Source organism: Gekko japonicus, unplaced genomic scaffold, assembly GCF_001447785.1.
Source record: "Gekko japonicus isolate JY-2015 unplaced genomic scaffold, Gekko_japonicus_V1.1 scaffold789, whole genome shotgun sequence".
In the NCBI taxonomy this organism is placed as follows: Eukaryota; Metazoa; Chordata; class Lepidosauria; order Squamata; family Gekkonidae; genus Gekko; species Gekko japonicus.
This window is the reverse complement of record NW_015177032.1, coordinates 758,977-785,275: the sequence shown is the minus strand read 5'-3', so window position 1 is coordinate 785,275 and position 26,299 is coordinate 758,977. Positions and strand designations below refer to the sequence as shown.

Below are 26,299 nucleotides of genomic sequence, written 5' to 3'. Positions count from 1 at the left end.
ACATTCATGGTTCCTAAAAAGTCAAAAGGTTGGAGGTTGGGGAATACACAAATGCAGATAACACAACTGCTGGCTCTTTAGCACTTGAAGTTGGGAGCTCACCCATGTAGCCACCAGTGTTCCCTCTAAGCTGAGTTAGTGAGAGCTAGCTCACAGTTTTTAAGCCTCTGGTTCACACATTTTTGTCTTAGCTCAGGAAGGATGGCTCCAGAGCAAACTAATGTATGCAGTAGCGAAATTGCTCACTCACAACTTTAATGCCAGTAGCTCACAAAATAGAATTTTTGCTCACAAGACTTCACAGCGTAGAGGGAGCACTGGTAGCCACCCCCATTTTTTGCATCTAACCATCTTTTTTTTTTTGCGCAAATCCTTGGATCCCGAAGTCTCTTCTCCTTCCCACCCTGAAGAAATAGAGTACAGAGCAGTAGCATGGCTGGAAAGTTTGGGTTATGTACCCCATGAGCTGCTATACAAACTTCTGATTCCAAATTTGCTTGGGTTTTCACAAGACATTCCTTTTTTAAAAAGCCATCTAAAGCCATCAGGGTGGATCACACCCCTATCCTACCACTCCACTGAGCGTCCATTTTGTTATTTAAATATTTATACCTCGCCTTTCCTTTTGGCTCAAGTTTGAAGCCTTCCTCCAACTTAAGTGGCTCCTCCGTTCGTGGAAGAGCCCCTGGCGTCAGAGGAAAGCTCCTCAGGCTGCAAGAAACCACCTTGGAAGATGGCTGGATCCACCCTACTCTCACTACTGATGCCAAAGGTCGCTCTGACAGGTAACATGTGCAGCCAGGGCATCCTAAGTTCTGTTCATCCAGAGGCTGGTTCCTTTTGGGTGAAGACTGAACTTTTCCAGTACTGGAAACAGTCCCCAACAGCCGTTTGCTGGCAAACTGCCCATATCCTAAAGCCGAGCACTGCCAGCGGGGGAGTGAGACCCGGCACCCTTACTGGAGGGCATCCGGAAGTAGAGGTGGAGGCAGCTGCACCCAATGGTGGGGGAGGGAGACAGGCAATGGCCTCGCCAGCCTGCATCAGTTTCCACTGCTGTGACTACCAGCCCCTCAAGGTCTGTGTGCCTGCATGCCATGGAGGTGCATCCCCACCCCCACCTTCAACACTGTCCCACAAAGGACGCACAATCATGCTCACGCTCGTCTGCCAGCAAACCACTTTGCACATGTTTCACAGCAATCCCCAATTTGCAAACATTCTCTTAGGCAGCCATTAAAAGTGCATGTTAACTTGTAAATTGAGTCACTCCTGTTGAGTGCTGAGCAGGAAAATTAAGTGTTGACTTGGCTTTGAGCTCTGAGCACACACGTACACACAAAGAGGTTTGGGGGGAGAGGAGGGCAAGACTCAGCAACAAAACACAACATTCTGAGGTAATTTCCACAGTAGGTCTGCTCGCCTGCCGCCCACCTATTCAAGTAGCCTTCAGCTATGAAATCATGTGGCTGAGCTCTGAAAAGTCCCTGATTTATAGAAATGGGCCAGAAGACAGTGTGATTCGAGATATCCTAAACATGCAGATGGTGGGGTGGGGATTGTTGAAATATCTGTCCTGTTTACTGTGCTTTTTAAGTGCATCTACAGATGGGCTGCACATTTGCGTGATTTCTACATCGTCAGCAATAGTCTAAAACCATAGGTGAAGCCAAAGCTCACTCCACCATGTTTGGAATATCCAAAAAGGGTTTTAAACTCACAAAGGCAACAGTGAAGATCTGTAAAACGGATGGGCATTTAAAAAAAAAACCCAACAGTTTGGCATGTTCCAGATTCACATAATTCCAAAGCCCAACCTGCAGGCCAGTCCCATTAATCCGTTTCTGGCACACCTTTATAGTACACAGGCGATGAGTTTGGACTCCATATGATGAACTGGATCTACAGAAGGCAGAGGGCATCTGACTGGAGGGGAGGCTTTGTGTAGATGCACAACCAAGGCAGGTGTCCTCAAAAATCTCATGCTCCTAAGCGTTAATTTTGCCTTTCTCCGTCACATGATGGACTTCACTTGAATACAGCCTGCGCGGTCTTTGTAATATCTCAGGCTGCAGAAGGGGGGAAAGTGAAGCTGTTCTCCTTTCCACCCCCACCCCCCCATGACCATGAAGGAGCTGCCTCTCAGAGAACTGTCCCTGCTCTTCATACTGCTCACTGCACCCAGCTGTCAGCGCCTTGCCATTCAACTCGTCTCCAAGGGGAACCTCTCCCCGATTTTTTAAATGTTTTATTTACAGGCCTCCTTTCAGTCCTCAGGGGTCTCACCTCTCTTCCCCATTGAAAACTAAGGCACAGAGGCCTAGTCTGCAGCTCACATGCTGGCTTGTTCCAAAAGCAAAGAGACCAGCTTCAGTGGCACACGGCCTGCAGCCTGAGGCAAAATTGCGTAAGACAGAGGGATGGACTCACATGACATACAGTAACATGATCCACCATGAACACAAAGGGCTGGTGCTTAACTTGGGTTGCAAGGGCACAGGGGTGGGGAAATCTGCCCCCTTTGTGGCAGCAGCAAGGAAGGGGAGAATGGGATCCATGCACACATCACTCATCCCTTTACGCAACTGCAAAACCACAGTGGAACAGTAACGGTCCCCTCCCCCAGCCCTAGCTGTGAATTTGGAACAGACTTTAGCATCCAGCCTCCGCCAGCCCTCCAATCAGGATGAGGCTGCCAAAGAAGGGAACCTGAATTTTGCTCTTTGCCAATGAATAAGGACAGAACAAGGAAGGCTGGACCATGCCCACACAGTGGCTACCAGTAAAGGTCCGCAAGACCATCCATTCCCAACTGTGCCAGTCAGCATGGCAAGACTCTAGAGTCTTCAGTGACTGGCAAAAGACATTCATAGCCCTCTGACTTGTGCATAGTTCACAGCCGTCCACCTCAAACAGGTGGGATGGATTCTCGCAGCACTATGGTTTTGAGAGGTAATTTGCCTTAGCTTGGTGAATAGTCCCTGACAGGACTTGGGACAGCTCTTTAAAGACTGAATCCTTGGTCAAAGGAAAACTGTTTCTCCATGGCATTCTGCTCAACAGGTCACACCTCCCTCCCCACAAAAGAATGTAATGGAGCTGGACTGGTCCACTGAGCATAAGAGCAGGCCCCAGGCCAGACAGATGAGAGTCAGGCAGTGAGAAAGCACAGTGACTCTCAGCTCATCAGCACTCAGCTGATCCATCAAAAGCACCCCGGCAGCCTTCCCCCGAGGGCAGGAGTATTCCACCAATGGCCACAGCAGCCGAGGAAAGACCGGTGGTGCTTGCAGCGCCTCAAAGGCGGGGTGTGGGTGTGTTTGGGTTTCCTGCTTTGGTGTGTCTGTGACAAAACGCATCTAGCCGATAGGCACGGCTGCCACTGATGGAAGCTGCATTATGTGCAGCTGTGCCTCATATGGAAGTTCACGACATATTCAGCATTAGTCCGCTGCACAGAGATCGCAAAGGGCTCGAACGGGTGGAAGGTGAATGCAACCAGGCGCCGGACAGTGTGATTGATAGGCCGGCCCAGGAGTCCCGCTTGGATTTCAAACTTCAGAAGGCCAGAATCTCGGGCGTAGAACCTGCAAAGGACAGAGAGAGGCAGGTGACAATGCTTAAGCCACGAGGGATCAGGAGCTTGTGATTTACCATGTTATTGCCTGGCTATGGGTAGCCAGCAGGATTAAGCTACTGCAAGGCACTTCACACGGTGCTCACCTTTGAGAACAGCTTAAAAGCTTCCACCCATGCAAAAAAAGAGCAGCAACACGCCTGCTGACAGGTGCCAATCACCATGATGGTATCTGACCAGAATTAAAAGAACTTGGCTGGTTATGGATTTGCTGCCAAATGCAATTCAAAAGGCTAGCTAGAATGACCTTTGGAATCCTGACCAGGCTTGGGACCTGGACCTCCCGCTGGCTCCGCAAACAACCTGCCCCAAGTCTGACAGGGGTCCTGCTTTGGATGTTCTCCTTCAGAGGTGAGCAAAGGCCTTCCGGTGGGGGAGCACTCCACTTGTGGAATCCATCCCCCCCACAGAGGCTTGCTGAGCTCCAGTCTGATGATGCTTTGGTGTAACTGGGTTTAGGGTGAATTGTTTTTCTCCTGCTGCAAATATAGTGGTAGGTCACTGAATTTGGCTGGGCAGAATGACTCCCCCCCCCGTTTTTTAAGCAATTGCTTTTACTGATGGTTTAAGCAGCCTGAATAGCCCAGCTTAGCTCGAGCTCATCAGAACTTGGTTGCTAAGCAGGGTCGGCCACAATTAGTGCTTGGATGGGAAGCCATCAAAGAAGGCTAAGGTTGCTATGTGGAGGAAGGCAATGGCAAACCATCTCTGTTTGCCTCTTGCCCGGAATGCCCTGTGGATGAGGTCACCATAAGTCAGTTGTGACTCGATGGCATGCTATTCTTCTTTTCAAGCTTCTGTGGGTATCGCTTGGAAGATTTCAGGATTAGAAAGGCAGGATGGAAATGTTTCAAATAAATAAATGCAATTGGAAATAAACATACCCCCTTCTACATTCCCTCCTTTGAGGGTTATGCTTGCATAACTTCCTGATCTCCACTCAAAATGTCCGACACAAGCCAATTCCCAGCAGGGGCTACCCTCCAGCTGCTAGCCTAGCTTCTCCCAGCAGCAGGAGGAACAGGGAGGAAAATGCGCTTTCAAACAAGCAGACACCCTCTGGGCTCTTGACAATGCAGCCTGCTTGAATTCCTTGCATTCTTGTGGGATGACCATTATTCTCTCTTGCCCCCCACTCCTGAATCCCCCCCTAGCCAGCCTGACAATGAAAGGACAAGGGCTGGGTGGAGAGCAACAATCTTGATAGTTGGTTTTCCAAATGGCTCCCCCTCCTTCACAGGAGGAAGCATCTGGGTGGGGGGAGAGGAAGAAAAGAGGAGGGAAGGTTGTGTGTGTGTGTGTTGAAATAAAACATGGTCTGTGGTCTGCTCCTCTTACTCCAATTCAGGGCAATTTGCTGTGCTCAAGACGAGCGCCCTGTAATCTCCAAGATGGGCGCCGTTTGGTATTTTTAAATCTATTTGAAGAGTGCTCTGCAATCAGAAGCCATTTCCATGGGCTCACACGCACTGGATAAATTAGACACTGAAATGCAAGATGCGTGTCAGTAAGAACAGCAATAGGGAGATTTTGCTTTCTCGCCCTGCGCCAGTTGTTATGAAAATGGAAAGTTTGCCTGCAAATTGTTTCTGTTTCTAAAAGGCTTCCAAATAGCCTTCGCATTTAGACTTCCCAGGCCCACCCCACCCCCCACCCTGCTTGAGCTTTAGGCTCCTAACAAGGGGGAGGGGGGCTGCATACAGAGAACTGTGCTGCTCTCGTCCTCCCTTGTCCCCAAGTGCCAGGCCTGGCTATGGCGGGGCAGCTGCCAAAGCCACTGCAAGGGAGGGGCTTGGGAGCCTCTGAATCCCCAGGAGACATTCTGCTCTGCCCAGAAGCTCGAGAAAGAAGGGGGTGGCCATTCCAGCAGCTGCAGGCTGGCGTAGGAGGAGAAAAACTGCGTGGCGGTGGCGGGGGGGGGGAGGGGACGGACACCCAAGGCAGCAGGAGCGTGACATCGGAGGACAGCGCAGGCACATTAGAGGAACAGCAATCATCATCATTGTCGTCCTCTATGCTAAGGCAATGCTGAACATCCCTTGGGTGGGAGCTGACAGCAGCAGCACTCCTCGGGAGCAGGGACAGGAGGACCCAATGCTCCTCTGTGAGCAGCTGGTGACCAGGATTGCAGAGGCGGGGGTGACAGCCCATCGGAAGGCAAGGCTGACGATGGCATGGCTCAGAGGAGGGCATCACAGCCCCAGTCGGGCCCGAAAAGGGGGGGGGGGGGGGCCGCCGGGTCGGGCCATTCCTGATCCAGTCAACACGACAGGAACCTCGGGAGAGAAAGCCAGGGCAGAGACCAGGACCGAGGCTGGGAAGACTCCACTCTCATTCTGAGTCATGACGCTCACTGGCCGACCCTGGCCCACTCATTCTCTCTTTTTCAGTTCCTTGACTTCATTTTGTATTCCGCCTCCCTTCACAACGGGGACCCCAAGGCAGCTTGTATTGTTCTCTTCTCCTCCACTTTTCCCTCATAACAGCCTTGTGAGGTAGGCTGGGGTCTGAGTGGCCCAAGATCACCCAGCAAGATTCCATAGCAGAGCAGGCATTTGAACTCAGGTCTCCCAGATGCTGGCCTGATGTGCTAGCCATTGCACCTTGCCCTGATCTTACAGGGTCGCTGGCAAGATAAAATGGTGGAAGGGAGAACTGTGGTCACTATCTCGAACCCCTTCCAGGAAGGCCAAAATAATATTTATTAATTATTTATTTCATTCGACTTATTATACAGCCCTGACCCCAAGGGGTCTCTGGGCGGTTTACATAGGGGGTTCTAAGAACACTTGCTTCTCTAACCAGGGCCACATGGAGTAGGGACGGGGCTGCCTACCGGCACCCAGGTGGTAGGCAATGTTCCCTCTAAGCTGTGGAGTCTTGTGAGCAAAAATTCTACTTTGTGAGCTCCTGGCATTAAAGTTGTGAGCAAGCAATTTAGCTACTGCATCAATTAGTTTGCTCTGGAGCCATCCTTCCTGAGCTAGGACAAAAATGTGTGAGCCGGAGGCTAAAAAACTGTGAGCTAGCTCACACTAACTCAGCTTAGGGGGAACACTGGTGGTAGGCCTGTTGTTTGTTCTCCAGCTCGGCTCTGTTTTTCCCTGGCGGTCTTCGTTCAGGACATTCGTCCTGGCGTTCAGGGTGGCTTCCTTTTTTTTCCCCCGGCGGGACCGTTCAGGTGCACGGTCCATGTCCGTTCTGGCCTCTAACATAGACACGGCTTCTGTACAGATGGCCCAGAACTACCAGAAAGACACCAGTGGCCCTCTCAGTCCAGTTCCATCCCACTGCTCACAAGTTCAGATTTGCACCATAGCTCAAAATTATAAGCCACCAGGTGATCCAGAAGCTAAGGTGCAAAGGAACAATTCCACGATGGCAGAAGCTGGCAAACGGCTCACAAATCAGTGTTCCGAATGGTCAACACATTTCATGGTTTTCCCTTTTTGGAAGGACACTTAAGTCCTACTGTGTAATTTCCAGGCAAGAATGTCTAGGATGGTGCAGCATGGTGGCTAACAGTGCAATCCTAACAGCTGTATCCACTTCAGCCCTTTGACTTCTATGGACTTAGAAGACTAACTCTGTTTAGGATGGTACTGCAAGAGACTGAACTAGGAATCAGTCCTTAATTAACCAGATGTTCTGGTTGATCACAAGCTAAACATGAGCCTGCAGTGTGATGTGGCTGTGAAGAAAGCTAATGCAATCTTAGGATGCATTAACAGAAGCATTGTGTCCAGATCACGGGAGGTGGTCGTTCCGCTTTATTCTGGTATGGCCAGGCCTCACCTGGAGTCCAGTGTCCAGTTTTGGGCACCACATTTTAGGAAGGATGTTGACAAGCTCGAGCGTGTCCAGAAGAGGACAACCAGGATGGTGAGAGGGTTGGAAACCAAGTTTTATGAGGAAAGGCTGAAAGAGTTGGGTCTGTTTAGCCTGGGAAAGAGAAGGCTTAGAGGGAACATGATTGCAGTCTTCAAGTATTTGAAGGGCTGTCATGTAGAAGATGGAGCAGATCTATTCTCTCTTGCTCTGGATTGCAAGACTAGATCTAATGGGTGGAAATTACAAGGGAGTCGTTACCGGCTAAATATCAGGAGAAACTTCCTAACTGTAAGAGTGGTTGAGCAGTGGAACAGTCTGCCTCGGGAGGGGGTGGATGCTCCTTCACTGGATGTTTTCAAGCGGAGGCTGGACGACCATCTTTTGGGTATGTTGTAGGTATGTAGGGTTATCTTTCAGCTATGCTCCTGCAGAGTGCAAGGGGTTGGACTAGATGACCTGTAAGGTCCCTTCCAACATTCTATGATTCTATGAAGCTTCTGCCACAAATTCACTTGTGGACTTTCTCCCTCAGGCCCTGGACTAACTCCAAAGATTCAGCAATACAGGAACAAGTAAGACTGGCCTCCCTTACAAGACTAAGGTACTACATTGCTAATAAGCATAAAACATTTTGAATAACTGAATGCACAATATGCAATCACTTGGGGAAACCCCCAAAACCAAATGACAAAAGTAAGTATAAATCTTGCAGTTCATAGATCAGTAGTGGGGGATCATATTTTCCATGCAAAAAATCCCAGGACAAATTCACAGCATTTCTGATCACAAGAGAACTAGGCCAGCTGGACTAGTGGTCTGACTCAATACAAAGCAGCTTTATACAGTTCATAGGAAGAATACATTTTTACTGCATTGTTAAATATTTTACACATGTATTTTAAATGCTGCTTTAATGTTTTGATAGATATTTTTAATGTTTTGATGCCCTTGACCTGGATCGGCCCAACCTAGCCCGATCTTGTCAGAACTCAGAAGCTAAGCAGGGTTGGCCCTGGTTACTACTCGGATGAGAGACCACCAAGGAAGTCTAGGGTTGTTATGCAGTGGGAGGCAATGGCAAACCACCTCCAAACCTCTCTTGCCTTGTCCTGGACAGCCCAGGCTAGCCTGATCGTTTCAGATCTCAGAAGCTAAGCAAAGTCTACCCTGGTTAGTAATTGGATGGGAAACCATCAAGGAAGTCCAGGGTAGCTACACAGAGACAGGCAATGGTCTCTTGCCATGAAAATCCACCAAGGGGTCACCATAAGTTGGCTGTGACTTGAAGGCATTTTCCGCTACCATCAATTGCTGCCTTGGGGATAGAGAGGTGAAGGACCGGAAAAAACCCGGAAAAATTCGGGAAAACCCCAGTTTTTTTCCTGAAGCCTTTTTGGTTTTTTTCCGAAAAATTGAGAAAAGAAAAGATGATGAACTCTCCAATGCAAGAACAAGATGCATTTCTTCCTTTAGGAAGTGCGATTTTGTCAGAAGAAAATAAAAAAGTTTCAGTTTTGTTTTTGCATGTGGATGGGTATTCTGTTTGTAATAATTGTTTGGATACTCTATATTTTTAATATGCTAGTTGTGATAACTTCATGCCAAGTAAAAATGTCCATAGTCATATTTTATGTTCCTAAAGTAACAGAATGACTTTCAAACTAGAAAAGACAAAAGAAATGCTAATGTAGCATTTTTTTCAATTTTTCCGAACATTTCCGTTTTTTTCCGGGAAAAAACAGACAAAAAACAGGGGTTTTTCCGAGCTTCAAAATTTCTGGAAATTTTACATCTCTACTTGGGGACCCTATCTGGGTTGAAAGGTAGCATATTTATTTATTTTAAATAAATATGGTGGAAAGGTGGCATGTATGTGACATAGGTAACACCTATGTATTTCACTCCAGGATGAGAAGCATGTCTTCAGGATATTTTGATTTATTTAAAAACACCTGAGTTTTTCCTCCCAAAGGGATCAAAAGCAGCTCACAAATGAAACACAGTCATAAAATGGAAATGCACACACACGATAAAAACTGAAATTCCAGAATGAGGGGACTACAGCGGCCTCTACTTGCTGTACTCCTCAGCGGTTTAGTGTCGCTCAACCACTTCCAGGTGATGAGGGCAGATGCCCACCTAACATCCTTGAGGAGACCATTCCCCTGCCTGAAGGCCACGATGGTAAAAGCTGAGATTGGGCAGCAGCTTCTGACCAGGCAGACATGTGGGGAACAGAAAGAAAGAACTGAGGGGAAGACTGGAGTTGCCACTGAAGGATGCCATTCAGAGTTATTGATACCTGTACATTTCTCAAGGTACGTGATATTTTTATCACCAGGCACTGAACCACTTTGCTTAAGCAGGACTCTCAGAAGGCTGAAGGGTCTCTGCCTCCCCTTGAAGGGTTCTGCAGAGGATCGACCTGTGCCAAAGACACGAGAACCCAACTGCTTTGAAACACTCTGGGCCCTCTCACCTTCTGAAGCCCCAGCTGCTGAGCTGGGGGGGGGGGATCCTTGCTTGGCTTTTCTCCCAGAGGCCCACTGAAAACATCTGCTGTGCTGGTGGCCTTTTGTTGGAAAGAAACACTGCCACCTACAGACAAAAGCTGCCGGCTGGAGCCTTCCAAGAACCTCAAGGACAGAAGCGAGAAAAAAAGGGGGGGGAGGGGAGCCTGGATGATGCATAAGCATCAAGTGCTTGGGGAAATGGCATTAAGCGACCACAGTCCAAATGCTCCCCAGGGTCTGTGGAGATCATGAGGAGGGTGGACTTTAGTGGCAAATTCAAGACATTTCCCCAAAAACTCCCTGGATGGTAATAAAAGTCAATGGCTTTCAACTTGTATCTCACCTATGAGAACATTAACAGCATCTGTTTTTGGAAGAGTTGGTTTAATTGCATTAAAACACAAGCAGCTTGGCTATTCTGGCCAGCATTCTGTTTCCAGCAGCCAAAACCCTGGGAAACCCTCAGACTGGGTATTACAGGGACAGCTTTCCTCTTTCCTTTGTTCCTACCCTCAGGTATTGAGAGCCAGGGCAGTACAGTGGTTATGGTCCTGGACTAAAATCTAGGGATAGCCCTATTCATACCCCACTCACCAAGGAATTCACTGGTTGACTCTGGACCCGTCGCTCTCCCTCTCAGCCTAACCCACTGCAAAGAAGACAAGGGAAGAGTGGAGAGCGCCAAGCTGAGCTCCTTGGAGACAGGAAGGGAGACAAATGAATAGCTACAGACAGAGGTTCCATTCAGCTGTCATGATTTCCACAGCAGTTGAGAAGTGGGCCGGACGGAGGAGAATGCTCTACTGGCTGATCCTAATTGCATTAAATTGTTCTTGTTTCAGAAGTGTACCCCTCATTTAACCAAAATGTGCAGATGCACCCTCGTGATGCATACCTGATGGGATGGTCGCCACAAGTCTTGGGGCGCTCCATGACCGAAACCCACTTGTCGTCATAGCTGAAGAGTGAGAGGTCAAGGTAAGGGCTGCCACTGTAGGACTGAGCGCTGATGGGGAGCTGGCCCAGGAGCCGCCGCACGGCCTCTGTGTGCCCGCCATACTTGGCATTCACAATAGTGTCCTTAAATCTGAAACAGAGACAGACCATGGAGGGGAGGCAACTGCACAAGGCCCAATAAAACCACCCCCACCGCCCTCCCTACACCTGTGCCTTGGCCAAGCTGCAAGGAAAGAAAGCTACAGAACAATAATATTGACCCACCTTGCAGGGCTCTTTTAAGGATAGCTGAGAATGTATGTGAACCGCATGGAACTCTAGAGAGCACTACATGAGGGGTCCTCAACCTTTTTGAGCCCGCAGGCACATTTAGAATGCTGACATGGCATGGTGGGCACAGCAAAAAGCAAAAAAATAAATAAAAAAAATGGCTGCCAAAGCAACATTTTAAAAAATCTGCACAACTAACCAAATCTCCAGGGGTCCATCAGAAGCCTTGCTGGCTGGGCAGAAGCCCTCACTGGCCCTGCCCACTTCCTAAACACACTTGGCGACAGGCCCGGAGCTACGGTGGGGCTATTTGGGGCTCTTCCCCATTTCTTAAAGGCACAGCCCCACAGGGATTTGTCCTGAAAACTTTTTAAAACATTTTAAAGGCACACACACTCCTGCTTCTCATGCCCACTGAGCCATCGCAGGCCACCTGCCACTCCCCACACTTGCCCGCCAGCAGCAAGAAGAGCAGTGGCGGCGGCAGCCGCATCGCATTCAGCGCACTGCTGCTGTCAGGGCGGCCCTTCATGCTGACACGCCCAGTGGTAACTCGCCGCCTCCGCCTGCTCTTTTCTCCTCCCCAGCCACTGCCCTGCTCTGGAAGGGAGTCAGCTTTGAGAGCGAGACTGACAAGTAAGCCGACTGTGCGCCTCCGCCTGCTCTTTTCTCCTCCCCAGCCACTGCCCTGCGAGACTGACAAGTAAGCTGACTCTGTGTGGAGGGCTGGGGGCTTTGGATCGGTCGAGAAATCCCAGAAAGCGAGGGGGGGACCATCTGTCCAGCCCAGCTCCCTCCCTTCCTCCCCTGCAGCTTTTCAGTTGGGGGGGGGCCCTCTGCTCCAGACCTCTGCAGCAAAAGTGGTTCACTTGGGGCTTCGGCTTCCTCCCTGCCTCCTTTCTTTTGGCAGCCCCCTTAAAAATTTGAAAGCCCACAGAAAAATAAAACCCTAACTACAGGCCTGCTTGGCAAGCACCAGAAAAGTTATCGGCTGGCGCCATGGCACCCATCAGCGCCACACTGGGGACTACGGAAGTGCTGCCAATCATCTGAAGGACTGCCTTCTCCCATCTCAACTTGCCCAATCCCAGAGATCACAATTAGAAGAAAAGCTCACTTTCAAAGATGGGTCCGGGGAGGGGCAACCAAGTCAGGGCCTTCTTTGTAGTGGTATCCTGTCTTTCCAGAACCATCTACTTGCCCCTTGCCCCTAGTATACCACATTGGCACCAGGCAAAGCCTATTAGTATACCAAGCTTTTGTGGAATGGCATCTTCTCTTATTTTTGTACCTGCCCGTTTGCTTTGCTTATTTACTATTTATTAGATAACACACATACATTTGTACAACTTTCAGCATTTGAAATGTTTCCACACAAATCACCTTGTTGTACAGAGCCCTGTAAGGTTGGCCACAATGACTAAGCTGTTATTGCAGACAGAGGGCTTCCCTAAGGCCACCATCAATTTGTGGCTGAAAGGGTACAATAGGGGCAGGGGAGGACCACCCGAACCACAGCTACTGCCCCGTCTAATCCTAAACAGAGTTACATTCTTCTAAGTCCAGGGACCTCAACAGAGGTTAGAAGGGTATAACTTTGCTTAGGATTGCACTGTATGCTGCAGAGATTTAAGCAGGTCACTGCTTTCAGATCCTACATTTTTACCCCATCCTTCCTCCAAGGAGCTCAGGTTGGTGTACGTGGTTCTCTCCTGCTTCCCCTCCCCCGCCCAATCTCATAACATGTCCTTGAGTTAGGTTAGGCTACGGAAGACTGATGGGCCCAAGTTCTTCTAAAAAGCTTCAGTGAAGGTTTAAATGCAGGACTCCCCATTCCTAGTTTGATATCAATGACTAGACCACACTCACCCAATCTCTTCGAGGTCTTTTGTACTAGCTGCAATCTACCTTTGCAGAAAGGTAGGAAAATATATTTTAAACCTTTTCCCTAAACCACCCTGCATGCACTGTCAAAAGCAAAACAACTAGTTAAAGCAGAGTATTTGAACTGGAGCCAGCCAAGTCCCTCTAGATTCACTAATTCACCAAGGAGCTGAACTACCACCCGCAAGCCACAGTGCTCACCGACGTTGGATCTGCCTGGCAAAATTGTTGCTGGAGGCCGAGCAGGGGAACTGAACCGCCTCGCTATGCAGGGTGGCGTTCCGGAAGAGGTCACAGAAGTTCTCAAAGAGTTCCAGCAGCTCATCTGAAGTGTTCTCAAAGACAGCGATCACCTCAGTGGTCACCATGTTGTACACAACGAAGAAGGAAGGCTGGGAGGGGGAGAAGCAGAATTAAAGTCGTCCAGCTGAGCACCGGTGAAAGACACAGCTCAGCAACTCCTGCCACCAACATTTAAAGCAGAGAGACGGCAGTTTTGCAGCTGGCCCAGGAGGATCCAGCATTTCACAAGCCACTTTATTGTGTTTTCAGCCATCTCTATGGGCACCCCATTAACCACCCCATTAACTGTTGTCAAATTATTTTACAAAGCAATGTGAAATTCCTCCCAATTCTTTTTTTGGGGATGGGAGGATTGTTTACATTTGAAACCAGACCCATCAGTGCTTTCTTCCTTTGCCAAACATGAAATTTCCCCCCCATCCCTTCTCCCAGAGCAGCAGATTTAATTTTAGTACCTGCTGGGAAACGATTTTAAGCTAGGCAACAAATTATTTCCCCCACTGTATATGCAGAGAGGTAAGAGTTGGTCGGTTTTATTGGGGAGGGGGGCTGTTTTCTTTTCCTGCCTTAATATTTCCAACATGCCGAGATGAGCCTTGTAAAGCGCATTGTGCTCAGTGGCTGCTTGCAAACGCCGTCCTGTTCAGGGTCCCCCGCTGCTGGGGAAATGAAAGGCTGAGCACCATTAACTATTTCTTTTGAATTACTGACGTTCTTATCCAAGAATTTCCAAAGCTGCAGCTTGGCTTTGCAATCAGTCAGCTGGGGACATGTGAAGAAATCTTTCCCTGGTTACAAACAACCAAGACTTGGGGTATTTTTGCACATCCAAAGGCTCAGTGTTTGAGGCTGTATCTGGAGAATCACAGCTCTCATTTTTAAGTTTCTGGTCCATATACTGCCATAACATATGTGCATGACAGTGATAGGACAAAAAACAGGGGGCCTGCAAGGACTTGTGAGGGGGCATCTCATTTAACCTTCCTCCACTATGTCCTCTCTTTCCCTCCCCAGGCAGCCCGCATAGTCCCTCTCCTTTTCCTGCTTCCTTCTCTCCTTCCCACTGACCAACTGATCTACCTTTATCTGCCTCCACCTTCAGCTTTCTCTGCTTCCCTCCCTGGCACCCTCTATGAAGGAAAACTATGGTCCAGTTGTGCAGTGGCAGCCACCAGGCCAATTTGCATAGTGGGGCACCTGCAAAGGTCACTTCACTTTCCTTGTATCGCCCTCCCCACACTATTTACTTTTGCCCTTGTCCTGGCAACCCCTATATTTTCACCTTTCCCTGCTTCTCTTTCTCCTTCCCACCAACCTGTCTTTTACCTGCCCCATATCTTTAGCCACAGTGGCTTAGAGGTTAAGATGCTGAGCTGCAGACCTTCTGGTCTGTAGTTCGGCAGTTCGAGACCCTACTGCCGTGTGATGGAGTGAGCTCCCATCTCTGGCCCCAACTCCTGCCAACCTAGCAGTTCAAAAGCATGAAATTGCGAGTAGATAAATAGGTACCACTTCAGTGGGAAGGTAACAGTGTACCATGTGCCTTGGCGTTTAGTCATGCTGGCCACATGACCATGGAAACATCTTCAGACAGCGCTGGCTCTTTGGCTTGGAGAGAGATGAGCACCCTAGAGTTGGATTTGACTAGCTTTCAAGCAAGGGAAACCTTTACCTTTACCTATCTTTACCTATCTTTATGATTTATTTACTTCACTTATACCCTGCCATTAACCAAAATGGGGACCTAAAGCGGCTTACATCATTCTCTTCTCCTCCATTTTAGCTGTCGAACAGTAGCAAGCCGCAGGGCCTGGGTAAGTTGTGTGAGTCAAGTGATAGCAAGTTTCCCAGTGGTCACTGCTGTGACTGGTCCCAATGAGTTCTCCCTAAAAGATCGAAACAGCCCCACAAAGGATTCTCCCCGTACCCCTGACTTTTATTCACAGAAACCAAGGCTTGAAGACTGGTAATATTGTTGTGGTGGCCTAGCAATGGCCACTGAGGGCATTCATTTCTTAAACCTACAGGCACCACTTCTATTATTTTGTGAGAGTTAACCTTCCCCAATGTATTTGTTTTTAAAGATTTTAGAATGTTAGCTGGGGAAAGACATCTGTATTTCTGGCAACAATCACCAAGTAACACTACCAGATTTATTGCTCAATACTGTGAATTTAAAAAAAAGTGGGGCAAGCAGCAGGGCCTCTCCGGGGAGGGGGAGCTGTCAATTTAGGATCCCCAAGGTCTATTTCGTTGCAACTGTACCAAGAGACAGGGGAAACCTCAGGGGGTTTGCTCCTTACCCTCCCAAGGAAGAAAAAGTATCCAGCAACATCCAAGGAATAGGGAACACCTTCTTGCCACACGTGAAGGAGGAGGCAATTCTTCACTGCTGACTGGGCTGGTTGTATCTGTTTTTTAAACTGGGGGAGTGGGGAAAGTTTGCCGTTTAACGGTTCTTCTGCCAATAAAACCCAGGACATTTAAAAAATATATATAAGTACAAACCCCATCAAAACAGCTCAAGCCAACAGTAGGAAAACATGTGCCTCTTTTCTTTAGGAAAGAAGCTCCTCTCTGACGCTTTTGAATCCGTGGAGGCTCTTTCTCCCACCTGGTGCCAAGGCCACAGCCTTTCCAGCCTCTTGGGGTACGGGGGGGGGGAGAGGCTCCGGGATTCTAAGTCATCAGTTCCCCCTGCGAACTGGTGCAACATCGAGGGCCTTCCTGCAGACTAGAGTAGGAATGTGCTGCTCCTTTGGGGAACATCTGCTGCCTGAACATCTGCTGGAGCCAGTTTGGTGTAGTGGTTAAATGTGAGGACTCTAATCTGGGAGAACCGGGTTTGATTCCCCACTCCTCCACTTCCACCTGCTGGATGACCTTGGGCAAGCCATAGTTCTGATAAGAGCTGTCCTTGAAAAAGAGCAGTTTCTGTCAGAGCTCTCTCGGCCCCACCTACCTCACAGGGTGTCTGTTGTGGGGAGGGGAAGGGAAAGGAGTTTGTAAGCCGCTCTGAGACTCCTTCGGGTAGTGAAGGGCGGGGTATAAATCAAATCTCTTCTTCTTCTTCTGAACCCCTGCTTTGGTGACTAATGCAGCCTCTGCCAGAAGCCCCACTGGCCAGCAACAGATCGCTTTGCAAGGCTCAAGTTTGTACATTTCTATAGCAGATGACTATTGCGTGATCAGGCGCATATCACTAAACAGATCTTTCTTTTAAAAAGAAGAACTGCAGTGGGTGCCACGGGGAAGAAAACACACAAGAGCAAGGCTCCAAGGACACAGGCAAGATTACGTGCAAGGCGAACAGCACAGCTAGTAGAGGTTGAGAAACAATGGAAGGGGAAAGAATTTGTTGCACTGTCTGGCAGTAACAACTGCACTGTTATTTTAAATATCCAGACTGATTCAAAGTGAATTCAATACACAAGTTAGGGGCAGGGACCATATTAAACATACTGAACAGCAGGAGACTGGGACCAGAACTAGGCTGACATTAGCGGTCTGGGTAGATATGGTACACTCAAAACCGGTAGTCAAAGAAGAAGAAGAGATTGGATTTATATCCCGCCCTTCACTACCCAAAGGTGTCTCAGAGCGGTTTACAAACTCCTTTCCCTTCCCCTCCCCACAACAGACACCCTGTGAGGTAGGTGGGGGGCTGAGAGAGCTCTTGACAGAAACTGCTCTTTTTCAAGAACAGCTGTGCCAGAGTTATGGCTTGCCCAAGGTCATCCAGCCAAGGTGCAAGTGGAGGAGTGGGGAATCAAACCCGGTTCTCCCAGATTAGAGTCCGCACACTTAACCACTACACCAAACTGGCACGTCATCCAAAATCTGTCCGAGAACATCACTCTTCCTCTCTCTCTGTGCCTCCCGACCATGTGTGCATCTCCCAATGGCACAAGAACACCTGATGCTGCCTTCTACTGACCCAGACTACAGAAGTCAGTATCATCTTTTCTGACAGGCAACAGCTCTTCCAGGCACAGGTCTTTCATGTCACCGACTACTTGCTGGAGATGCTGGAGGCTGAACCTGGGGCCTCCTGCATGCCAAGCAGATTCTCCACCATGGCAGATGAGCTTGTCTGTTACCCCATCCTGTTTGCCATCCCTCTCAGGCTCACTTCCTTCAGTCCATTCCTAGCCTTCCTTTCCCAGACACTCCTCTTTCCATCTCCTGGCCAGTTCCCTTCTCAGCCTGCCCCCGCTTCCATCATCCCATAGTCCCTTTTGGACATTCTGCCCCCTATCAGATTGCAGCACATCAGGCAACAACAGCCAGAGGCCCTGTGCTTGCCCTCACCCTTCTGCAGCATTACGGTAACTCAGACGCTCCCTGCCGGAGGTTTAATCCCCATCATCACCACCAAATCCCTTATATCACTGAATCACAAGACAGAGAAAAATCAGTCAATATCAAACACCTAAGAAAGATTCTCATATGAAGACCTATGTAAAACAGCTAGCTACATAAAGCCCTAATTGAACATGAAAACACCTAAGGCTAGTGTTTGGACTTACAAACTTTTTCTTTTTAAAAAAGGAGAGAGGCTTAATACAAGTTTCTACCATTATAAATGGTGTGAAGGTTTTCGGTTTTCGCCCCTCTTGCCACTCTGGATTACTCAATGAAATGGACTGGAGCATGTGCAGAATTACTAACCTATGGAATTCCCTGTCGGAAGACACAGTGCTCATCACTGAAATAAATATGTCTACCAAGAGCGAATAGCCATGATAAACTAAATGGAACATCCATGTTCAGAGGCAGTGTACCCTTGAGCAGTTACTGAGAGACAGACAACACAGGAAAGCTATTGGCTGCATTCCAGTTGGTGGGCTTTCTGGAATCATCTGTCTGGCCACTGTGAGATGCAGGTTGCTGGACCAAAACTGACCCTGATCCAGCCATACATTAAGCTGTCTTGAGCCCCTGAGGGTGGACTGGGGAAGTGAGGGCTGTAAATGTTTCCCTAAATATATAAAGTTATGTTCTTTTTACACATTAAAAGGCAGAGCATCATATGGGCTAGAAGCATGGTCTACCAAATTCATAGGCATAAGGCAGACCTCACATCCAGCTACTCCCGCCAAGGACAGACCTGTACCTGTGAAGGGTCTGTCACCCGCAATGTGACCACATCCTCACTGGTGTATTTGATAAAGAGGTGGTTCTCATCTAACAGCTGCATCTTCCACATCCGCAGCTGCCTCAGCTGGTCAAAATACTGAAAGAACCTCCTTTTTGCCATTGTGCTCCCATCCTGCTCTGCCCTTCGCCACAAGTAGACCAGCAGCCTGTGTTTCAAAGAATTAATGAACGGCTCTTTGTATGGGTTCGCCATGCCCGTCTGAGAATCCCGCTGGACTTCTGGATAAACCGCCGAGAGTGTGAGGAGGTCATCCTCATAGCAGAAGCGACCTATCGTCCGTACATCAATGAAGGTGCCCGCTGGCGTTACCTGAAAAACATGGATTGTTTGCTGCTGTACAGATAGAATGGCCAGGATATTCTTATACAAATAGAGCCCTTGGTTGTGGGACAAGATGACTTTGTCACATTTGAACGTCCTGGTGTCACACAGCCTGCCTGTGTGGAGGTCTATGATGTGCAAAGAGTAATCTTCTAAAGGGGACCTTGGATTAGGAGTGACCGATTCACTGTTGCGGTAAACCTCAAAAAAGGGAGGGTGGGGCTCCTCCGGCAGGTAGGCAGCAGAGCCGACAATGACGTAGCGGCAGTCATCTGTGAACAAGCTGCACTCGCGGTTCAAGTGCTCGCCGTTGGAAGCCACGTTGGTAATATGGAGAAGAACAAAGAAGCGCTCAAAGAGCCGCCCACGGATGTTAATGGACCGCTGGTCGTTGCCATTTGCCAAGATCTCTCCTTCGTAGCCCTGGAGGAGGTCCTCTGCCGCCTGACACCCTTGATATTCATAGATTTCCAAGGAAGTCTGATCTGAGGAGAAAGCTATGAAGTACCTTCCATCGGGGGAAAACTTGCGTAAGAAGCAGGGTGGCTTTTCAACATTGACCACCGTGAAGTTGGGGAAGACATTTTGATGGAAGACACGGACCTGGTGCCAGTGTGTCCCCATTTTGCCAGACGTGATCCTTCGCCGTTCCAGGCGGTAGATGACATTCTGGTTCTGGATCCGACGAGGTCTGATGGTCGGGGCTTCATGATCCATGCCACTGTCTTCAAGTGCAGAAAAACCCCAGGTGAGTAGAATCCGAGATGGCTATGAAGCATATCATGCTGTCAAAGAAAGGAGAGAGTAACAATCATGAGTAACTATCATAAGAATGCAACTGCAAGAAGAAGCAGTCCTGAAGAAGGGTCAAACCCTATGCTCATAAATACACCCATTTTAAAAGACTAAAATCTATCACTGCTCAAAGTGTAGCCAACTCCAAAGCCAAATCCACCCTGGCAAATGGCAGTAAGATTCATGACTGCTTATGCTAAAATACATGTGTTGATCTTTAAGATGCCACGGGACTCTTACTATTTTCTGCATTTTTATGGCACCCTTTTCCCAAGAAGCTCAGGTCGGCATTCATTATTCTCCCATTCTCCATTTTATCCTTACAACAACTCTGTGATAGGTTAGACCAAAGGTGTCAAACACGCAGCCCGGGGGCCGGATCGGGACCCCAGAGGGCTTCTATCAGGCCCGCAAGGGACTGTCTCCTGCTTCTTCCTCCAGTTCTGCTGCTGCTGTTGCATCATAGCTTGCTTTCCTAGACTCTCTCAATCGCTCAGGAGAGAGAGATTTGGAGGCCTCACTTCAAAAAGGATGTGGATAAAATCGAGAGGGTGCAGAAGAGAGCGACGAGGATGATCAGGGGTCTGGAGACTTGAGCCCTACGAGAAAAGGCTGAGGGCCTTGGGAATGTTTAGTTTGGAGAAGAGGAAATTGAGGGGGGACATGATTGCTCTCTTTAAATATTTGAAAGGATGTCATTTGGAAGAGAGCAAGGAGCTGTTCCAGTTGGCAGCAGAGGATAGGACCCAAAGCCATCGGTTTAAATTACATGCAGAAAGGTATTATTATTTTGGATATAATGGATATTAGGAAAAACTTTTTCACGGCCAGAGTGGTTCAAAGGTGGAATCAGCTGCCTAGGGAGGTGGTGAGCTCCCCTTCACTGACAGCTTTCATGAAGAGGCTGGACGAATATTTGTCAGAGATGCTTTAAGCTGGTCCTGCATTGGGCAGGGGGTTGACTAGATGGTCTGTAATGGCCCCTTCCAACTCTGTGATTCTATGATTCTATAGGCAAGCTTCTGCTCCCTGCACTGGGCTGAGGCTCCTCCCCCTCCCAGATTGCTACGGCACAGACATTTTGATGGAATAATTCAGAGCAAGAAGTGTCAGTTATCAGAGACTGTTAAATAAGCAAAATATCGCAAGAATGCTAATGTTTCAAGCATGTTTTTATTTTAAGTAAAAAGAAACACTTTGTGTTTGTGTCCTTTATAAAGTTTACATCTCCGATACCTGGCATTATATTTTATGACACACATGGCCCGGCCCGACAAAGTCCAATTTATGTCAAATCCGGCCCTCCATAACAAATGAGTTCGACCACCCTGGGTTAGACTGAGAGAGAATGACTGTTCCATGTCATCCAGTTAGGTTTTATGACAAGGGTTTCCCCAGTCCTAGTAAAACACTCTAACCAATAGACCACACTGACTCTATTGATTAAGGGCTCTGTATTAAGCACCTGAGGATTTGAATAGTATGGTATAGCCTGACCTTATCAGAGCCTGGAAGCTACAAAGGGTCAGTACTTGGATGGGAGACCACCAAGGAAGGCTCTGCAGGTAATGGCAACCACCTCTGCTTCTCACCTTCCTTGGAAGCTCCTTGCTGGGGTTGCCATAAGTTGGTTGCAATTTGACAGCACATACATGTATACTGAGCACTTGACTAGCAACACACAATATGGTTAGGGTGTCTGAGCTGTGTTTAATGAATTAAAATTCACTACATTAATTGGGTTCATAGCCGCTTATAGAGGGGGGTTTTCAAATACAAATATCCCACCAAAAAAAGCTCAGTCTAATGAGCTGTAACATATTTACAAGAAATTTTATACCGTAGTGTTCTTTTGGAAAGTCACAGCGGTCAATCAATAAACCCAGCTGCACAATTTCAAAAAATGCAGGGAAAAAAGGGAGGATCAGAGAGCAATGAGTTAACGTACACTTCCTCCTAGTGGTATGCAAGTATTGTGAAAGGGAAAGCCCGCAGTTGTGCAATAGATGTTAGGAAAGCAAGATACAATTTGCACACAAATGTGCTAAGAAGCAGGTTTTAACAACAAACATTTTCTTGCTGCCAGACATGAAGGTGCCAACTCTAGGGACAATGTCAAGATCAAACCATTGTGAAGGGTGCACAGAACTAATTATTGTGAAGGGTGCAAAGAACTAATTAATCTGTCACTAAAATATATGACTGATGTGTAAAGTATCTGCCATAGCAAAAATTCTCATCCTTCCTTCAAGGAGTACATCCTGCCTATTCCACACACACAGAGGTGCATACTTTTACCTCCACAACAAACTTGTGAGCATAGTTAGGTTGCTTGCCACTGAGTGACCTACCTGATGCCATTTAATGAGCTTCACAACACTGTGGATAACATAAGAACATAAGAGATGCCAATGTTGGATCAGGCCAAAGGCCCATCCAGTCCAACACTCTGTGTCACACAGTGGCCAGAAATACCAGTGCCATCAGGAGGTCCAGCAGTGGGGCCAGGACATTAGAAGCCCTCCCACTGTTGACCCCCCCCAAGCACCAAGAAGACAGAGCATCACTTGCCCCAGAGCCCCTATCTATACCTTGTGGCTAATATCCACTGATGGACCTCTGCTCCATATGCTTATCTAATTCCCTTTTGAAGCCGTCCATGCTTGTAGCAGCCACCACTTCCTGTGGCAGTGAATTCCATGTGTTAGTCACTCTTTGGGTGAAGAAGTACTTCCTTTTATCTGTTCTAACCCGACCGCTCTGCAGTTTCATGGAGTGCCCACGAGTTCTTGTATTGTGAGAAAGGGAGAAAAGTACCTCTTTCTCTACCTGCTCTTTCCCATGCATAATCTTATAAACCTCGATCATGTCACCCCTCAGTAGTCTTTTCTCCAAGCTAAAGAGCCCTAAGCACTTTAACCTTTCCTCATAGGGAAAGTGTTCCAACCCTTTTATCATTCGAGTTGCCCTTTTCTGCACTTTTTCCAAAGCTATAATATCCTTTTTAAGGTGTGGTGACCAGAACTGCACACAGTATTCCAAATGAGGTCTCACCATTGATTTATATAGGGGCATTATGATATTGGCTGATCTGTTTTCAATACCCTTCCTAATAATCCCCAGCATAACTGAACTCAGACTTCCTTGGAATAAGTCCAAACACTTTACCCTAATGTTTTCCAAATTACTAAAATGGACAAACAACAGTGGGAAGGTAACAGCGTTCCGCACACGGAATGAGGATCGAAGCAGAGGGCGGGGTTAAGTAGGGGGCGGGGCTTCACCACGTGACCGCCCCGCCCCCTAGAGGTTCTCTTCCGGAGCTCCGTACCTGAGAGCTCCCCCCCGACTAGAGCCCTGCCTTTACCTATGTTTGAAAAGATCTGAAAAGTTTAATGATAACAGAATTATCCATAGCGTAACCCACTCCTTCTGTTTCCACACGTCATTTAGTCAGGTCATGCCTCTGACAAGAAAAGAGGTATAACCTGAGTGATGGATGAACCCAGCTACCCCACATCAACATTTAACGCAACATAACCCACCCTCAGAGGAGGCTGCCAAGATGAAAGCAATCCAGATCAGTGAGACATGCAGAAATGCACCCGGTAGACTCTTCCATGGGTGGCCAGTTCTGTAAATGACCCGCTTAACACTACAGATGGCACCCTTTTAAGAGGCAGAGCACAATGACCGCTCTCTCCAGCCTAAAGGCGGAGTACAAAAAAACAACCCTGCTCCCCACTACTGGAAACAATGCAAAAAACAACCTCTTCAGGGTGGAAGGATATTCAGTGCATTTCTACACCTGGACTGCCCCATCACCCTGTTTATAGAAGCCGAAGAGGGGAGGAAAGCAGCGTACCCGCCTCCTGACAGCCCCTGAGTGGAAGAAAGCCATCTCAGAACAGTGCATCATGCAGAAACACAGCAGGCAGCCTCTTCCAACCCACCATGAGTTTCGTTGGGTTCACACAAGTATTGGGGGGTTATGAAAGGCAAAAGACAGGCTGGGATTGACTTCTCTACACTACACGGGCTGGCGAACGGATGGGTCTGCGACCACTCCTTCGTGCCAAAACCTTGAGCGATTTCGGGGCCCGGCAGACCCGAGGGCGCGGGGAGGGGCGCGGCTCCCCCACAGGCAATGCGGTTCCAGCAGGCGGGAAGAGTTCCTTTCCCCACAAAAGGCACACGCACCGATCCCCACCCCCGACGGGCCAAAGGGGCGCCCGCATCGCCTCTGGCTTCCCTCCCTGACTCACTCAGCGGCAGCAACCGCCGCCATCTTTCCGCCGAGGGAGGTCCAGCGCGACCAACAAGTCCAAGCGGCCTACCGGTTGCGCCGGCACTGGCAGGGGCGTACGAGCCCCAAGCCGGAAGTGCTGTCGTTTACCATAGAGAACGTCGAAGAAGGACAGAACGGCTATCCCCACCCCAACTTTCATCTCTTAGCTGCGGCCCCTCGTGGCCGGAGGACGCTCCGCCGGAAAAGGGTGGAACGCTGCCCTTCTCTCGCCCCCGCCCCGCGCGGGGCTGCCATAGCAACCGCATCCTGGCCTAAGATGGCGCCATGGCAACCACCTCCTTAGAAGAGCTGCGCGTGGCAACCGAAAGGGTTGCTTTCATCCCCTCCTCAAGAGTGTCTTAGCAACTGCCGCTGGGCAGGATACCCCAATAGAAGCATCCCTCCCAGTAGCTCAGGCTGTCTTCTCTTCACAGCGGCTGCAGACCCCCAGAGGAGACCCCCTGCAGGGCCTCTTCTAGAGGGGGGAGGGCAATATGCCAATCCCCTTGAGGTTGCCATGCCAACCACTCTCACCAGTTGGATACCTTGCCATGACAGCCACTGCCTAGCAGGATGCCATGACAACCTTAAGCAGCACGACAACGTCTCATCTCCCTCTTCTCTTCTTCCCCCAAAGCAGAGCATGACCATGGCAACAACCCCCTCCACTCCCCACAGGCCTCATCCCAACTCTCACCCCTAAAAGAATATCAGGACCACAGTGGCAACCCCAGTTTATAGGGTTGCCGGCTCTGGGCTAGGAAATTCCTGGAGATTTGGGGGGAGGGTGTGGTGTGGGCAGGAGCAGGGGTACCTCAGTGGGCTATAATGGCCATTAAGTCCACCCTCCAAAGCAGCCATTTTCTCCAGGGAAAATTAACTCTATCATCTGGAGATATCCAGCGAACACCTGGAGAATAGCAACCGTACAACCCAGTAGGAGCCTTCAAGCACAGGGTTGCCAGCTCCGGGCTGGAAAATTCCTGTAGATTTGGGGACGGAGCTTGCAGAGGATGGAGCTTGGGGACGGAAGGGTGCTCAGCAGGGATGTAATTTCATACAGTCCACCCTGCAAAACTGCTGTTTTCTCCAGATGAATTGATCTCAATAGTCTAGAGATTAGTTGTCATTCTGGGAGAACTCCAGGCAGCTCCCATTTCCCACAACCACCCTGAGTGGTAGCAGAATAATTTTTTAAAAAAACAACCCAACAGCCAGTGGTCAATAGCATGAAGTCACTTTGGAAGAAATCCCAGAAGTGATCCATACCTCTCTAGGAATCATCAGAAATTCTATGGTAAAACTTATGATTGAACCATGCAGTTTCCAGTGATTCCTAGAAAGGAAGGGATCACTTTGGGGGAAACCCTGATCATCTCTAGGAATTGAAAGAAACTCTATAGTTTTACCATAGAATTATCAGTGATTCCTACGGAGAAATGACATCATTTCTGGATTTTCCCCAGAAGGGACATCATGCTGTCACCAACATCTACCCCGCCATGTCCTTCCCCATGCTGTAACCAACATCTACCCCGCCATGTCCTTCCCTTCATCATCTGTTGTTTTCCAGGCCATGCTGGGCGACCCTAGTTTCAGGCTCCACCTGGAGAATGGCAACTCTATACAACGACTAGAGGAAGTCATGGCAACAAGCTAGGGTTGTCAGGTCCTACCTGGCTGCTGGCAGGGGGCTCCAGGGTCTATCTGGGAATCTTCATACACGCACCGCGATATCACCCAGAAGTGATGTGATCACGCCAATGATGATAGGTGACACTCTAGTTTTTTGACAGAACTCTATGGTTTGAGCCCAATTTTACCATACAGTTTTGTCAAAAAACTAGAGCATCACCCCCTCCTATGGCAACAATGTAATGATGTCACTTCTGGGTGACATCATTACATCACATTCAGGGGCATTTGTGGGTGGGGTATCCCCCTGGTGGCCAGCTGGCTGGTGGCAGAAAGGGGCTGGCAAAAGTGAGGGAAACCCTGCCTGGAACGGGGGCAGCCCTACAACCAGCAGTGAAAATTAGTTGGGGATCCATCTATCCATCCACACACCCCCCACATGGGACAACTGCTTTTGTCTATGGGAAAGGGAGAAGTACCACAACTTACACATACACCTCTTTTTTGTAAGGCCATTGTGACTTTCAAGATGTCTGCCTTGGAAAGTACACATTTATCATTAGTTTAACTTACTTTGATTTTAGCAACTTCTAATTTCACATTTCTGCAAAGGGCATCCCAAGTGCCTTTCAACACAGGATAATGTACAATATTAACAATGAAAACAATTTAAAGTATAAGAAATGCTGGCAGATCCATACCTT

General features: G+C 48.6%; 1 protein-coding gene across 1 annotated transcript; it reads right to left on the bottom strand.

The window, feature by feature from the left end:
- Positions 1–1,922: 1,922 nt before the first annotated feature.
- DET1 (de-etiolated homolog 1 (Arabidopsis)) lies at positions 1,923–24,037 on the bottom strand. The gene is made up of 5 exons (XM_015427944.1): positions 23,938–24,037; positions 18,512–19,662; positions 13,294–13,484; positions 10,877–11,068; positions 1,923–3,587 (listed from the first exon to the last, which is right to left on the bottom strand). The coding sequence occupies exons 2-5, from the start codon at positions 19,592–19,594 to the stop codon at positions 3,398–3,400; spliced, it is 1,656 nt and encodes a 551-aa protein (XP_015283430.1). The 5' UTR covers positions 19,595–19,662; positions 23,938–24,037; the 3' UTR covers positions 1,923–3,397.
- Between the last annotated feature and the right edge of the window lie 2,262 nt (positions 24,038–26,299).